The sequence below is a fragment of the Bubalus kerabau genome, chromosome 11 (assembly GCF_029407905.1).
Source record: "Bubalus kerabau isolate K-KA32 ecotype Philippines breed swamp buffalo chromosome 11, PCC_UOA_SB_1v2, whole genome shotgun sequence".
NCBI lineage: Eukaryota > Metazoa > Chordata > Mammalia > Artiodactyla > Bovidae > Bubalus > Bubalus kerabau.
In genome coordinates this window covers 103,683,342-103,698,883 of record NC_073634.1, presented here as the reverse complement: position 1 = coordinate 103,698,883, position 15,542 = coordinate 103,683,342, and the positions used below count along the sequence as shown (strand labels likewise).

Sequence of the window (15,542 nt, the reverse complement as noted above, 5' to 3'; positions counted from 1 at the left end):
GGTTTTATCTTTAATGTTATGAAATAAAAAATAAGGTGTTTGCTTTTAAATCTTTAACTGGCAAATTAAAAGCTGGAAATGCTAATGTTAAACCCCACTCCCTTAACTTTTACTGGTCTAAAGAAAAAAAGAAAAAGGCCTGGACACTCCTGGGCTAGCGTGTTCTGGTACATGAAGGGTGACCCTGCCAGCAAATCCACAGAAAGAAATGAGGGCCGGAGGAGAAACTGGATTGGAAATCTGGTAACAGAATGTTGCTAAAGAGAGAAAAGGTGAGAGAGAGAGCAAAGAACACACAGCGGGCTAACAAAACAAAGTCCTTGTTCTGTGAGGTGTTCTCTACTTCTTCATAATGCTGAAGATTTTGAGAATCATCAAAACCAACCTGGTTTGAACTGAATTCTCACACCGGCATCATTCTGGATCTTTTTGATCATTTCCCCGTTTCTTCCTATTACAATCCCGACAGCAAACCTAGGCACAGACACCTGAGCACAGAGAAACAAAACCTCATCAGCATTTCCCTGCAAACCTGTCTTTTCTGCAAGTCTGGTGTAAGTGTGTATGCATACGATTTTTATTACAACATATTCCTGGAAATGATACATAAAGCATATTTTTTTTCCTCTTAGGAAAAATGTTGTGGTTGATGACTGTATTCCTGTCCATTAAATGCATCTAGCAGGTGTGAGACTTGATCAAAAATGAAGTAAAGCAAGAATAAACCTGATAAAGAGTTTTAAAAATATTTAAGATTAAAACTTTATCTTCCAAATTCTATGAAATAAGCATAAATGTACCACACACACTGGTACATGGTCCTTCACTCTTTTGTGGTAACACACGTAACACAGTACTTATCACCTTAACCGCTGTAAACGCAGCATTTCAATGGCACTAAATCCCATCACAGTGCTGTGTAACCGTCGCCGACACCTATGCCCCAAGCCTTTTCATCACCCCAATAAGCAGTCAGTATCTGTGAAACCACACTGCCCTGGTAACCTCTATTCTATTTTCTGTCTCTCTGCCTAGTCTAATGCTTCATGTAGGTGGAACCATATGATATCTGACCTTCAGCATTTGGGCTGAGTTTATCAAGCATCATGTTTGCAAGATCCACTCATGCTGTAGCAACATCAAGGATATATTACAATCCCATTCCACCTCATCAGCAAAATAGGTTTAGGGGTTAGATACGATCACAACACAGGTCACCGTGAAAACCTGGACTTTGGTCTTTATCTGGGCAGTGGGGTAAGCTTTGAAGCACAACCCCAAGCCAGGGGGAAAGACCCCAGTCCCGGAAATGCACGCAGCTGGCATCCCTCACTACAGCTGACACTCATTCCATACACCCCCAGGGAAGCAAGCATACTTGTCGGGTTTTGCAGATGAGATAGGCATTAAATAACTTGCTCAAGGTTGAATGCTAATAGAACGTGACCTTCAACCTTAAGCTTGCCTACTAACCTGTAACTCAAGCATTACCTCTATACTGCCTCCTCCCATTCGAGAGCTGAAATCACCGCGCACACCTCGAAAGTCAGCTTGGTCTTTCTCTCGGATGATTTCTAAGACCATTTCTCTCGCTTGCTGCATAAACACAGATAAAAGGCATTAAGGAAAACAATCCTGAAAAAACACATGACCCCAGGTGAAAGATTAAACCCTCTTACGCTGGGCTCAAAGCCTCAGAAGGTGCTCAGCCGTGGGAGAACTCACTGTGTTGTATGATTATTACTGTTACCTGGGACAGGGGCAGGCTGCTGCCGAGCAGCATGGCGTGCATATCAAATCTCAAGTGTGTCCACACAGACAAGGGTTCACTGTCTGCTAAAGCCGCAAGTGGGTCAGCACACTTGGGCTGGGTCAGAACTCAATTACGGTCGTCCCACTATACTTCCAGTGGGCCATCTCTTTCTTGTGGGGAGAGGGTGTATCTGAGAGCTCTGACTGTGGGGTAGCTTTTTCAGCAGAGAAGCTCTGGGGAGGTCAAGGGAAGAGGTCAGCCTGGGAGCCTGCAAATACCTGCTGGCTCGCAGAGCTCGAGTGTCTCCTCCCAACTGGCAAGCCCACACCCCACACCTGACCATCTCTAAGGCACATCCAGGCTCCTCTCCCCCCGGAGGTCCCTGAGTCTGTCCATCCCACCCGGGCCAGCACCAGTCCCAGAGGAGCCGGGGCGAAGGAGCAACCACATGTAACAAGTCAAGGTCTTGTGGGAACCCAGAAAGGGTCAGAGTTCTGAAAAAATCAAATCAAACAACAAGAAAAACCAAAATAGCGATGTCCGAGGACATTTGGAGAAACTGAAATACGGACTGACTGTAAGATGATGTCATGGTATTACTATTATTTTCCTAGGCCGCTTTATAATAAAAAAGGGAGCTTTATTCTTAGGAGATACACACTGCAGGATTTAGAGGTAAAATGTCATATGCGTGTGCTCAGTTGCGTCTGACTCTTGGCAACCCCACGGACTTGTAGCCTGCCAGGCTCCTCTCTCCATGGAATTTTTTAGGCAAGAATATTGGAACTGGGGTGCCATCTTTCGTCTCTAGAGGATCTTCCCAACCCAGGGGTTGAACCCTCATCTCGTGCGTTGGTGGGGGGGTTCTTTACCACTGAGCCACCTGGGAAGCCCAGAAAAGTTACATGGTACCTGCCATTTACTCACAAATGGTCAAGCAAAAAAATAAAAAATACACACACACACACATAAATGGTATAAGCAGGTTAAGGGTATTCAGATGTTGATTACACTATCTTTTCAACTTTTATATTTGCAGTTTTTCATAATAAAAATTTGGAAAATTAAAAAAAAAAAACCAAACCCAAAGAATAGTTTACCCTAAATACAGCAGACAGCTTCTCCCAAATAAAAAAATAAAGTTTTAAAATTAAAAAATAAATACTAAAAACTTTCCATATAATAATTTTACTGCAAATTCATCAATGAAATAAGCTCTCTGCCCAGTTATCTTTTCTACAAAAGACAAAAGCCAAATGTTCCACTAGCGAAGGAAAGAGTGGAGGTTTTCTGGGAGGTGGCTTTTCTGCTGTCCAGCCAGTTCTTCCCTCCATCCAAAGAGCTCTACGACGCACAGCAGTGGAGGCCACAGGCTGGACTGGATGAGCCAAGTGCGGAAGGGTTAGATACAGTCTTTCTACATTTAAAGAGGCTGGAAACTCTGGGGGACCTGACGGGGCTGAGTGACGGGAGGGCGTGAAGGGCCGTGTTGCTGACCGGAACCTAAGCAGAGCAGCCACCATAATCACCTCAATCCTGTTTTCAAATCATTGTTTTATATGAAGACCTTGACCAGAAAAAAGTATTATCAGATGATATCTACCAGGGACTATCATCTGAGCTCAGCTGAATGACTGTGTTAAGAACTAGGGGAAACCTTTTGTCAGAGACTGGTAGCCTCAGCCAGCTCGAAGCCCCAGAGCCCCTACAAAGGAGAGCTGTTGCTGCCGGGCTGGCTCTCCAAGGTGTATTGCTCTGGAGAGATTCAAAGTGCAGCGAAGGCCGGCAGAAAAATGAGCGTTCATGTCTCTCGGGGACAGACGCGCTCCCACGCCCACTCCTGCCAACAGTCACAGAGCTGGAGGGCAGAGCCCCTGGGTGACTGAGACCTGAGCCCCTGCCGGCTTTCGGCACTGGGGGCGATCCTCGGAGGCACATGGGGCGCCTCCGATGATGGCACGCACGTGCCTTCCATGGTCCGGGCATCTTTTTAGTCACCTCCCACCTCAGCCAGCTGTCTTGTTGAAATGGGTTGAGAGAACAAATAAAAGCCACAGGAAGCCTGCACCTGAGCTGACCACAGGTCAACACCAGAAACTGCATCGGATCAGAGCTGCCTCAGCCAACAAAACTGTCTGTGCTGTGGACAAGCTCTGTGCATGCATTGCCCCTGCCGCAGCATCCATGGACGGGCTGGCTCTGAGCACTTAAAACACGGCCTGTGTAAATAAAGGACTCACTTTTTATTTAATTTGAACGATTCCAACAGCCACATGTGTCCAGCAGCCCTGGTACCAGGCAGAATGACCCAGTTCTCTTCACCCTCAAACTTGGAGTGAGAAGATAGCTTACCTTAAATCAAGGACCACCCCCCTTATGATTTCCCAAATGACAAAAACACAACAAGTATACCACCAAGTGATGCCACCACACCCGGGACCTGCCTGACCCACGGTTTCTCTCCTACCTGAACTTTAAACGGGTCTCCGGTGATGCGAAGGGGCTTGTCTGCTCCTGTGGGCAATGGGCCGTCCTGGATCATGACCATCTTCACGCCGGTCCGCTCCTGTGGGGGCACATGGGTCCTCAGCAGGAAGCCTTCTGCCTGGGAGGACTGGGCTCTGAGACAGCACACAGGCCACAACCCTGACCTGCAACTTCAAAGGCCCTGAGCCCTGAAATAAGAGCTTGTTCCTAACGAAATCTGGCAGCAAAACGAACTCAAACTCACGGAAGCATCCTTCTAGTCCTGCTCTCAGCGACTGTGACTATTGCTTTGCTCAGCTGTGGAATCTCCATCGGATTACGCGGTGCGGCCCTGGAACTTGCTGCAGGTGTTAAATCCTAAAGCACGCCTGGCCCCACATGTGTCCGATGAGGGAATCTGGAGCTCAGAGCAGTTCATGAAGCATTTACGCAGTAGTGGGCACCTCGCTCAGGGTCCCACATAAATAAAGGTAACGGGTACTACTTCAGTTCACGACAACAGTGAGGCCAGTGCCTCCCTGCTCTTACAGACGAGGACCCTGAGCCTTAGCAAAGTACACGGCTGCATCTATGGCCTGACAGCTGATGGGCAGGAGTGCTGCCAGCTCTGGACACAGGGTCTTCATCTGAGAGTCTCTACAGGGCCTCACTGCCACAGTGGGCGCTGCCCGTTCAGCGGGACCCCAGGCCTTGCGCTCACAGCTGGCATCAAGCCTGGCCACAGTAAATGTTCAGAAGTGTGGAAGCCCCTGGGCAGAGGTTCGGGGGGAGCCCTGCACCGTGGTGCACAGCCAGCCCAGCTCGGGCAAGCCAGAGCCATGACCAAACCTCCTGAGCTGGGAAGATGAAGGAAGTGGAGGCCTGCTGAAGTGCTGCTTGGCCGGGGGTCACGCACCTGCAACTGCTTTATCGTCTCCCCGCCTTTGCCAATGACCAGACCCACTTTCGACGCTGGGATGGGAATCTCCTGGACCGTGCTGTTGCCGTCAACGTCATTGTGAAAGCCGGGTCCGTTCCGACAGCGGTCCACGATCTGCCCCAGGAGCCGTTTGGCTTGTCTTTGGGAGGGAGAAGAACCACAAGAGAACCAGGGGTTAAGTGAACGCTCTGGGCGCCCAGGAAGGGACAAACAGCACCGGGGAAACACAAGAAGGGGTCAAGGCTGCCCTCCAGCCAACTCCAGCTGTTGCCCCCACTACCCGGGAGGGCTCTGCCATCCGCCAGGCTGCTGGGCTGGAGTTGGAAGCAACACGCACCACAAGAGCACCGTCCCGCCACAGCCCCTCCACGGCTGCCCTCCGCGTGCCCTCGTGTCTCGTGTGCATGCCACACACACGCCTGTCTCCTATTCGAATGTCAGTGGCCTTGGTGGCAGAGCCTACCTTTGATCCCCCTGCGTCTCTCTGCGCCCCAGTCCAGCACAACCCTCCTCACAGAGCACACGCTCAACGGACGGTGGTTAAATAAGGGCAGAGGAGAAAGCAAGGAGAAAGACGGGATGGAAGAAAGAAAGCAAGGGTTAGTAGTCGTCATCTGAATCCTCAAACTCCGAATTTCTTCTCCATAACCAACCAGACTGCTTGGGTGACTTTTCAGCTAGGGCTAGGAGTCACTAGCTCAGTTTCAAGGGTGGGGAAGAAAAGGAGGCAGGGCCCCGGTGCAACTGCATGGCCATGTACACCTGCTTGGGGCTTTTTCGATGGTCAAAAGCCTGCATTCCCCTGGAATTTTATGCTGATGTACCTGGAGACGGGGGGAGGGAAATTGTACTGGTGAAATAGTACAACCCAGCCTCTGAGGTCCTCTGTCGGGCCAATCTCCTTTTCTGCACCAGAATCTCCCCTGGCTGTTATTTGCAGTGTTTGTTCTTTGAATCACCACGTACGATCTATTTTGTGGTTCCTTTAATAGCTACTAAACAGGCTGGCTGCACTGTGCACTGAAGCAAAAAAAAAAAGGTTTTCTACTCAAGTTATAACCCTGCTGCCTCGACTGCTTGGGCAGAACAGGAAGCAGGAATGTTTAGAAGAGGAGGAAGAAGGTGAACGGCAGGAAATGGATGCTGCCCGTTGCAGTCCGGAGCCTCTGTGTAGAGCCAGCCGTGAGCATCTTCTCAGTTACAGCAGCCTTTTAGTATTTTGCCTGTGCACTGGATTGACCTGCGTTGGAAGAAAAACGCCTGGACTGCAGCAAAAGCGGCCTGCCCGCCCTCTAACGCGCACCTGCCAGTGCTGTTTATTCTGGTTCACTGCTTGTGACGTTACAGCAGAACAAGAGAATTTAAACGCATCTAGACTCCCCGAGAAAGGGAAACAATAAAACAGCCCTACCTACTGAGCCAGACATAATCTCGGCACCCCTGTCCCCAGACGCGACGCTGCTTGGTAGATGGAAAGAGGAGACGGAGCAGACTCGGGGTGAGCACCTCCCTCTTCCCAGGAGGTTCTGGGATTTAGGAGGCTCGCATGTGGTACAGGACTCTGGGCATGCATGGACGAGAGCGAGGCTTGTGCCAAGGCTGCTCTAAGGGCCCCAAGAGGCAAAACACCCTCTGGTTGGTCCACAGGGCCCTCTGAGTGGGGCAATGGCCACCAAGAGTAGACTCATTGGGTTCACAGATATCAGAAGGGCGATGGGACCAGCCCCAGGCAAGAGACGTGATGCCAGGATTCTCAACGCTTCCCAAAGTGAGAGAGGCTTAACTGATCCAAACCTGCTCAGGTAAAGGAGGTTATTAACAAGGAAGAAGTGAGTTAATGACAGCATTCAGGCAGGGTGAACGGACACTCTGGAGGACCTGCTTTAGGAATAGGTGTTACGACAGCTGTGAGAAATTCTGTAGGTTTGGAAAAAAATAGGTGATACCTTATGTGTTTAAGATAACAGAACAACTCCCCTGGCGTAGCAGCCTTCCAGATCCTTCTCTAAGGAAGCATCTGTGTTTCGCGGCCAGACTGCGGCACAGATCGACAGTATTCAGTAACAATTCTGCCCTTCCATTTCTCCCCGGCTGGGGAAGGAGGAAGAAGAGTGAAAAGGAGAAAGTAAATAAAATAAACTTACTCAATACTTTCTGGGGTTCCGGTAAGTACACAGGGCCTCTCTGGAATCCCAGAACTCTCTACAAGAAGAATCAAGAAGACGAGGTGTGTTGGTGGGCATCAGGCAACCGTGCGCCTCTGCCTCTGTGTATAGACTGTCTCTCGGGCTGGTTGCTACACCAGCCCCACAGAAGCCCCGGCTCCCAGAAAAACAGTCTGCTCCCGCTTGCAGAGAGAATATGAAGCTGGGAGTCCAGCCTGGATTCTCCAAATAAAAACAAGTCCTGCAGGGGGCAGTGGGACGGACGCAGCCGTGGGCTCTGCATTGGCCCTAATTACCAGCCTCAGCTTCGTACCTGCCCCACGAGTGTGCTAGTAAGTGCCAGAGTCACTGAACCCGCTGCTCCTCAGTTTGTCCACCTGCAGGGAAGGTTAAAGGGTACCTGCCGTCAGCTCTGAGGCACACTCGTGTGGGGTTTAATGGTATGCACGTCAGAGTTATTACCAGTAACCGCACAAATATTGCAAGGGAACAGTGACATCCATGCGGAATTGGTGCTGGGCCATTTGACGAGAGGGAAAAAAAACCTTACTTTCCAACACCACACAGGACCCTTATTCTGTTCCTAAAATAAAAACTGCCTCGGGAGAGAGGTTCGAGGGGGAGGGGACATGTGTGTACCTATGGCTGATCCATGGTGATGGACAGCAGAAACCAACATTGTAAAGCAGTTCTCCTCCAATTAAAAATAAACAAACAACAACAAAAACCTGCCTCTGAAAATTCATATTCAAAAAATGAAAGACAAATGGCTAACAGCAGCAACTGCCTTCGAGACATGGTAGAAATATCTTTTAAAATGACAAACATTTCTGTCGTCAAATGTCCTCTAAATCCTGTCCTCTGCTGTGGAAAGCAGTCGAACTCAGATGATGAAATTATACATGAAAGTAACAACTCTTCTTCCTGTTTGTGTCTCTCCATCTCACGTGGGGAAGGTCCTGAGCTGGGTTTCACACGTGCTCACAGAGCCAGAGCCTCTGGCCGGCCCCTTCCACGAAGGGCAGGGACCATGGACTCCAGGGGAGTGGTGAGCAGACCCCGCAGTGAGCCCAGAGCCACAGCAGCACTCCTCCAGGCCCCACTCTGCCTGGCATCACATTCTGGTGCAGAAAACAGAGGTCCGGGACCAGCAGGTGCTCGGGAGGGACCACACGGGGCGCAGAGCCGCAGAGGGTCTGTCTCCCCAGAGGCCAGACGGGCGGCTTCGCTGGGACCTGCTTCTGCTCTGGTTTTTCTGGTTCTCACCTGGGAGGCCAGCTCCACTGCAGGGAAAACAGCCATCACATATACTTACCAAGCCCCTATAGACTCCTAAGCAACAGGCAGAGGTACTACATCTGACTTTATAATGAAGTCTGGTTTTTACCACACTGAGATCTATGAAAAAAGCAGCCCTTACCTGACGCAATCTGAATTTTGCAACCAGATTCTGCTTGAATCCGCGAGATCTGCTCACCTCCCCGGCCGATAACTGAAACAAATGAAACCGGGTGAGGATGTGCCCCTTACTCCACATTTAACCCTGCACGGATGACTTCATTAACTCAACAAACATTTATACTCAGCTCGCGGCACAACAAACCAGCGAGCCACAGAACTTGTGCATGAAACACAGCAGACAAGACAGGTACCCCAACTGAAGTCGGGGGGGAGCCCACGGCCCAGCATCCCGCGTGGAGCCCGCTTTGGGGCTCTGGAGAACGCAGTGTGCAAAGCATTCTACTACAGGTGACAGACACGCTAAGGGGATTACAGTGAACACGAGGGACAGGAATCAGGGAAAAAGGAGATAATGTGGATACTTACTAAATCCAACCATTTTATCAGGCACTTTGAATTCTTCTGTTATTACTGCCCTAAAAACAACAAAGAACATTTTGGAAAAATACACAGAATAAAGAATTCTGCAATCATTTTCGGCTCCCCAAACTTCCCATATTGGCAACCTTAAGAGGACAGTGGCGTCAAATAAATCATGCCAACATGGCCAACAAGTCTACAACCGTCTGCAAAGGCGGTCCCCCTCAAGACCCCTTTGATCAATCACTTCTTGCAAAGACCCAAGCCTCCCCTTTGCCTATGTCAGAGCAAGAAACCTCTTTCATGAAACCATCAGCTCCACTAACAACTGACTTTTCTTTCTACAGTTACCCTCAGCAGTGCTCAACACCTGAAGGTCCTCTGAGGCGTGGGGTGTGCTTAGCCTTCGATTCTGGTCTCCCAGATGAAGAGAGACAGCTACTTGTCAACAGTCCTTGTTTCCCCATCTTTTTACTGCTTTCTGGCCACCCTCTAATTTATCTGCCTCTTGGGATGAGACGTCCCAAATGGAACCAGTGTCCTGCTGAGGCCTAATTGGTGCTGACCAGTACAGAATGATTACCTTGCTTATTCCGCAAGGGACTTCTGTTAAATGCTACCCCATCCATTATGTGCCTTTAAAAAAAAACAAACAACAACCGCTGCACTGGTTCTTTCAAACAACTCTTCGAATTTTGCCATATAGTGTGTTGTGGAGAATATCCAATTTGCCCAACACCCCAGAAAGCAATTAAACCTAAACATTTACCTTAGGAGGAAAACTAAATGCAAGTAGTTTAAAAGAAAAAAAAAAAAAGCCAGCACTTTCAAACCTCCCTCACACAGCTGGATCTCTACCCATCACGTAAAGCAGGGGATCCAGCGCGTGTGCTCAGGGGAAGCGCAGCACTTAGAGACGCAGCGGCGTGAACAGCGCCGCCGCTGCAGCCCACCGGCTTCTCGTGCCTTCATCCTCATCATACACATGCACGAGGGTTCTCCGCATCTCTGCGGACACGTGAATCCTGGCTTCCTCAGCAGTAAGACTGTAAACGCCAATGCCAGGCCTCGGCCGGCCTGAAGGGTCCACTGGACGAGAGACCCAGGGCCCTGCTGGGACATCCCCTGGTGGTGGTGAAGGGTAACCGTGCTCCCAGACGCGGAGCCACCAGGCCGCTGCCTGCGCGTGCAGCACAAAGCTGTCTACTCTCGGGAGACAGTCCTGGGGAATGTCCTAGAAGGCGTTCAGCACCAGCCCCACTCAAAAACTCAGGCAGCTCCTCGGCTCGCAGAACAATTTTAGCAGACTCTCTCTGAGGGAAAAATGTAGTGAAGATGAGCTGCCCTGGGCTTCCAGGAAGACAAGGCCTTATTATAAACCCAACGCTGAAACTGCTCTAAGGTACAAAGTAAAGTAAAGTTTTGCAAAGTAAAATCCTGACGAACTACGGCTTTATAGGAAAGTTGTGATCCTAATACAACCTCAGTTACATGACTGTATTTCAATTCATTAAAAAAAAAAACAACCAAAAACCAAACAAACGAAGCAAATAAAGAAACAACAAAAAAGTCACGGGGATAGTGCCTGGTGATGCCTAGAAACTGCCAACATGCAGAGAATACAAGAGGCTCTAAGTGTGTCTCTAGGGCTGAAGGTCAAGGGTAGTGCCCTACAGTAGCAACAGGCAGCGCGCAATTTCACCCCTTAGGGAAGGGAAGCCCTCCCCTGTGGTTTTCCTGTACATTTTGTTCTTTTAGAAGGGTAACATTGTGACCACAAATATCCTGTCTTACAGACTGGCCTTTTTAAAGCCCAGAGGTCTCTGTATCTCTCTAAATCCTCCATGTTGATGGGAAAGTGGTGGGGGGAACTGAGGAAGGGAAATCAATGGGGCACCCATCCAAGGTTCTGGGGTGAGGCTTCTGAGTAGTGCAGGGCGGGGGGCGGGGGGCACCCAGGCTTCCACATCCTGGGCCCTGACTCCTGGAGCAACATGAGCTCCATCTTGGGAAAGCCTAGTCAAGTCACACTTCTTTAGCATGGCTTTTTTTCAAGCAAAGAGGTGAATGATTCACAGAACACGGGGAAAACCATCAAATCAGGAGGGCAATTTTCACATTCTCTACTTTTAAATTCAACATATGTGGGCAGAAAGAACAGCTCCAACATCCCAGAAGTCTTTTAAGTTCAGTTTTACAATAATGGTTGATTTTTAATACCAAGTATCAGTTTATCCCTTCAGCTTACACTGTCTTGGAAAGGGCTACAAAAAAAGTTAAGTCTTAAAAAGAAATCTAGCCCATGGTTTTCCACACTCTCAACCTCTGACTTTCTAACACTCTAGTACAGATGGTGGATCAATAAACAATTAGAAATGATCAATAAATAATAAAACATAACCCACTGCTTACCTTTGATGTACCAAGGCCCCTAACTGGTTACCTACTGTGGCAAAGAGAAAGAGAAAAGAAAAATCAAAGCATTAGCACGGATAAACTAACGTCATCCTTACACGACTTCTTACCATTTCAGAGGGGGGAAAAAAAAGAAAGGCAGAAAGAAAGCAAACAGTAATTTAGGCTCAGTGGCTGAAATGAATGCGTTACATGATATGAAACAGGAGGGGATGTCGTGATCAACAGTCTCTAACCCAGTGTCCAGCTGAACGCAGGATAAGAAATTGATCTGTGTGTCCACATGCTGAGCAGCCTGGGAGAAAATCCTGCTCGCTAAATCCCCCTCACTTCCCACCTCCCTCCCGCTTGGGATCCAAACTCAATGTAAAGATGGCCAGGGTCCCTTCTTTCCCTTTTTAAAACAAATGAGAAGATTTAACCTCCTAGTTCAGAAGCATTGTTAAGGACTGCTCCGTGGCAGCTGCAGTCGCTAAGAACGTGCACATATGTCCCTGCTGGCCACGCCACGGGGCATCCCCCGCTCTGCCTACCCTCCCAAGAGCATAAGCGTCTCAAGGGGAGGAATGCGGAGCTGGCCTCCTCCCTGCTCGGGCCTCTGCGGTGAGCCACCCTCGCAGTCTGGACGCCACGGACGCTAGGAGTCAGCAACTGTCTTTCAAGCCCATTTCACAGAGACGACAGGGCCCAACAGTCTCTAATTATGAAAACCAAGTCTGCAGTTACACTCCCGCAATGCCACTTCAGCTATGCTTTTTGTTCATTTCTCCTCTTTCAGCTACTGATGAGTGTCTCCACCAGCCATCAGCAAAAAATGAATCTGCGGTATTTCTCTTTGGAAAATGCAGCCCAGGAAACAGAGTCAACAGACAATGAAAAAGTATAAATCCCAACTGCATCACAAGGAACTGAATGAATTTTACAAAGTGCTAACAAGGGCATTCAAAACTACGTCTCCCGGCAAAGTTATAAGAAGGACAGATACACGCTAAGTGGGGAAGAATCAATCACATCAGCCTCAGAACAAAGAGGGACATGTCTGACATCTGAAATCTAGGGCTCCAACAGCTCTTCTTTCTGCTTGAACTTAACCCTGTCATTCTCGGACCCCAGAGGAGCTGGTCATAAAACAACCAAGGAAAAGAAACCAGATCGTGATGTTTTAAAAGGAGAAGAGAAAGCCTGGAGAAACACACAGCAAAAAAGTACACAAAGCTACTGAGTCAATACCACATTTCTCCTTGATCAATGGCACAATAATGGTCTACAGCCAAAACACTGACCTTATATACTATTACCCTCCTTATCTCAGAGATAACAGCATTGTTTTTTATCGACTCTTAAACATTTTCTTTTTGTGCTTCCAGTCTGAATATGACAAATGCCCTCACTCCGCACAGGCCGTGTCCACGATTCCCATTCCGTGTGAAAAGCGGACAAGCACCAGCTCGACAGGCGTCCTCGTCACGCACTCAGGCCCTGGACGCTGTGAGAGAGGATCGCCCACAGCAAAGGCAGCAGGCGGGAAGACAACACGTGGGAGGAGAAGGTCCACGACACAGTGCCACTGAGTCTGGTCACCTGTTCCCATGTAAGGGTCACGCTCAGCATCCCTGCTCACGGTCGGAACTCTTTCTCTTAGGGGTAAAGAGACCAGTGAGGACAAAGAAACTGAAATGTCTTGAAATGATGCAAACACCAAGAGTGGGGACTAGTCCCTGCTTGGGGCAACGTGGCCGGACCTTGGCTCAGGGTCTGCGGCGCTATCTGGTGAGAGATGTCACAAGGCCGATGATCTACCGACACTTCGGCTAGAAAAGCGGCAGCGCGGTGAAGGGTGGCACTGCCACAGAGGGCCTCACGAGATTCACGAGGACGTTCCGGGGGCTCCTGCTCAAAAGCCATTTGAAGTTTTGTTCTCATCAAAAAAAGGAAATTCCTTTTTGTTGGCAAAGTATGTGTCACGGGTGTCACGCACACCGTTATCATTTCTGACAGCAAAATGCTCTGGCGACAAGTGGAGGCGCTTAGAGAGATGGAAAATACAAGGGCGCACACTGTCATCCCACCAACAGACGGGCCGCTGGGAGCCCCCGCTGAAGACTGAAATCAAATTCACATGCACACCCAACCTTTAAGTTGCTGAACTCTTATTAAACAGCATGGATCATCTCTCTCCTCCACGCAAATGCCAGAGCTCAAGGAGGAAAAGAGTGATTTAAAGTTTCACTCCCTTCTGAAACATTCCCATTTGGTGCCTAAAAATGAAAGCCAGCAGTTGGATAAGGGACACTGGCCACACTCATATGGCAAACAAACGGGGGGCTTTTCTTCCTCTTCAGGATGAACAGGGTCAGATGAGGCAGGCATGTGGGGACATCGAGCAAGCTCGATTGAACAATCAGTCATTTTACTGTAAAAAAAGGAAAGATGCTGAATAAAATCAGTCCTACTTCCTCTTAATGGCCCCTGCTGGTCAACCACGGTTCGCCTGGCCTCAGACTTCCGGGTACGCGCGCAGGTACACACAGGAGCGGCTCTCACGTATCCTGCACGCTCTACAATGGGAGGCCATCTGGGCAATGGGAAGATGAGCTTCCCAGAGGAAGCATCCATGAGGAAAAAAGGAGAACGCCTTTCTGGAGAGTCATCCGCCGCCAATTTCAATCATGATCTTTGAAAAAAATAAGGCACTGGACACATTTTTTTCACCTTAGAGAGGAGGAAAAATAGTCTCCATTCACCCCCCACCCTCAACCCGCTCCACAAAAATGCTAACAAAATATCACTGGGAATATACCCGGCTTTATAATACACACAATCTCAATGGTTAGACCCCCCAAGCCCCGCCTCAAAATAGCCCAAGGGGCCAAGTGCCCGGCATCGCTTGTAACACTGAAAACACACACACAGAGCAGCGGACCCGGGACGGGTGAGAGGGCAGGTCAGGGAGAACATGCCCACAGTGCTACAGTGACCGGCAAGATAAATCAACCAAACCTTCCTCTTCAGCCTCAGAATGCAATCCTGCGCCCGGGCTTGGATTCCCGACTCCGCGACTCTGACCAGTGTCAGCCACACCAGCAGTTAGCTGCGGCCACTTCTGCAGTTTCCAAAGCAGCTTTAAAAAGCTCTTCTCCCAAGGACAACACAAAGGCTTCCTGTGTTCTAATGCAGCAGCTCATGCCCCAGGGCCCACAACACTGACAGGCTAAATTCAGCTGAGAGTCCCTAGGCAAGTAACCTGCTACTAATTTGGCAAATTTTTATTTTTTTTAAAAGTGAGTGTAAATCCAGTTTATCTCAATAATGTCACTCTCAGCTGCAGCTGAATATGCCCCGTGATGGGAAAGGCCCACCACTAGTCTCCGAGGGTGCTTCTCTAGGTGCCTCACGGGTACAAACCCATTCAGTCCTACAAGCGCCCTGGGAGGCAGAGGCTGTTACCACCAGTCTCATCTGACTGATGGAGGTGCCTCAGCAAAGGGCACAGGTGCGTGAATGCCTATGCCCAGGTGACCCCTGCACCACCTTTCGGGTATTGGGCGCCATGCTGGGTCCTGGGCATAAAATGGTGAGCAAGGTCATATTTGCCTTCAAGAAGTTTAGAGGTCCACCTTCCCTGGTGGTTCAGCGGTTAAGAATCTGCCTGCTAATGCGGCTGACATAGATTTGATCCCTGATCCAGGAAGATTTCACGTGCCTTGGGGCAACTAAGCCTGTGTGCCAGGACTACTGAGCTCGAGCTCTAGAGCCCACAAGCCACAACAAGAAACGCCACCACAACGGGACGCCTGGGCACGGCCACTGGAGATTAGCCCCTGCTCTCTGCAACCAGAGACAGCCCGAGCACAGCAACGAAGACCCACACAGCCATAAACAAACCAGCTTAGAGTCTAGTGAGGACAGCAGAAGGCACCACGATAAGCGGCAGCTACCCTTGTCTCCAGGGGCACAGAGGTGCGAGGGGTGCACCTGCGCC

General features: G+C 49.5%; 1 protein-coding gene across 2 annotated transcripts in view; it reads right to left on the bottom strand.

Moving 5' to 3' along the window:
• Positions 1-15,542, bottom strand: part of FUBP3 (far upstream element binding protein 3) — a 49,859-nt gene that overhangs the window by 14,717 nt on the left and 19,600 nt on the right. Inside the window, exons 3-10 of one of the 2 annotated variants that reach the window (XM_055541405.1) lie at positions 11,558-11,591; positions 9,152-9,201; positions 8,745-8,816; positions 7,304-7,361; positions 5,136-5,298; positions 4,221-4,319; positions 1,492-1,596; positions 386-488 (exon numbers count right to left, since the gene is read on the bottom strand). In XM_055541405.1, the coding sequence (XP_055397380.1) occupies positions 386-488; positions 1,492-1,596; positions 4,221-4,319; positions 5,136-5,298; positions 7,304-7,361; positions 8,745-8,816; positions 9,152-9,201; positions 11,558-11,591 (684 nt within the window). The remainder of the gene's footprint in view (positions 1-385; positions 489-1,491; positions 1,597-4,220; positions 4,320-5,135; positions 5,299-7,303; positions 7,362-8,744; positions 8,817-9,151; positions 9,202-11,557; positions 11,592-15,542) is intronic. The other variant, XM_055541406.1, reaches the window with a different exon arrangement.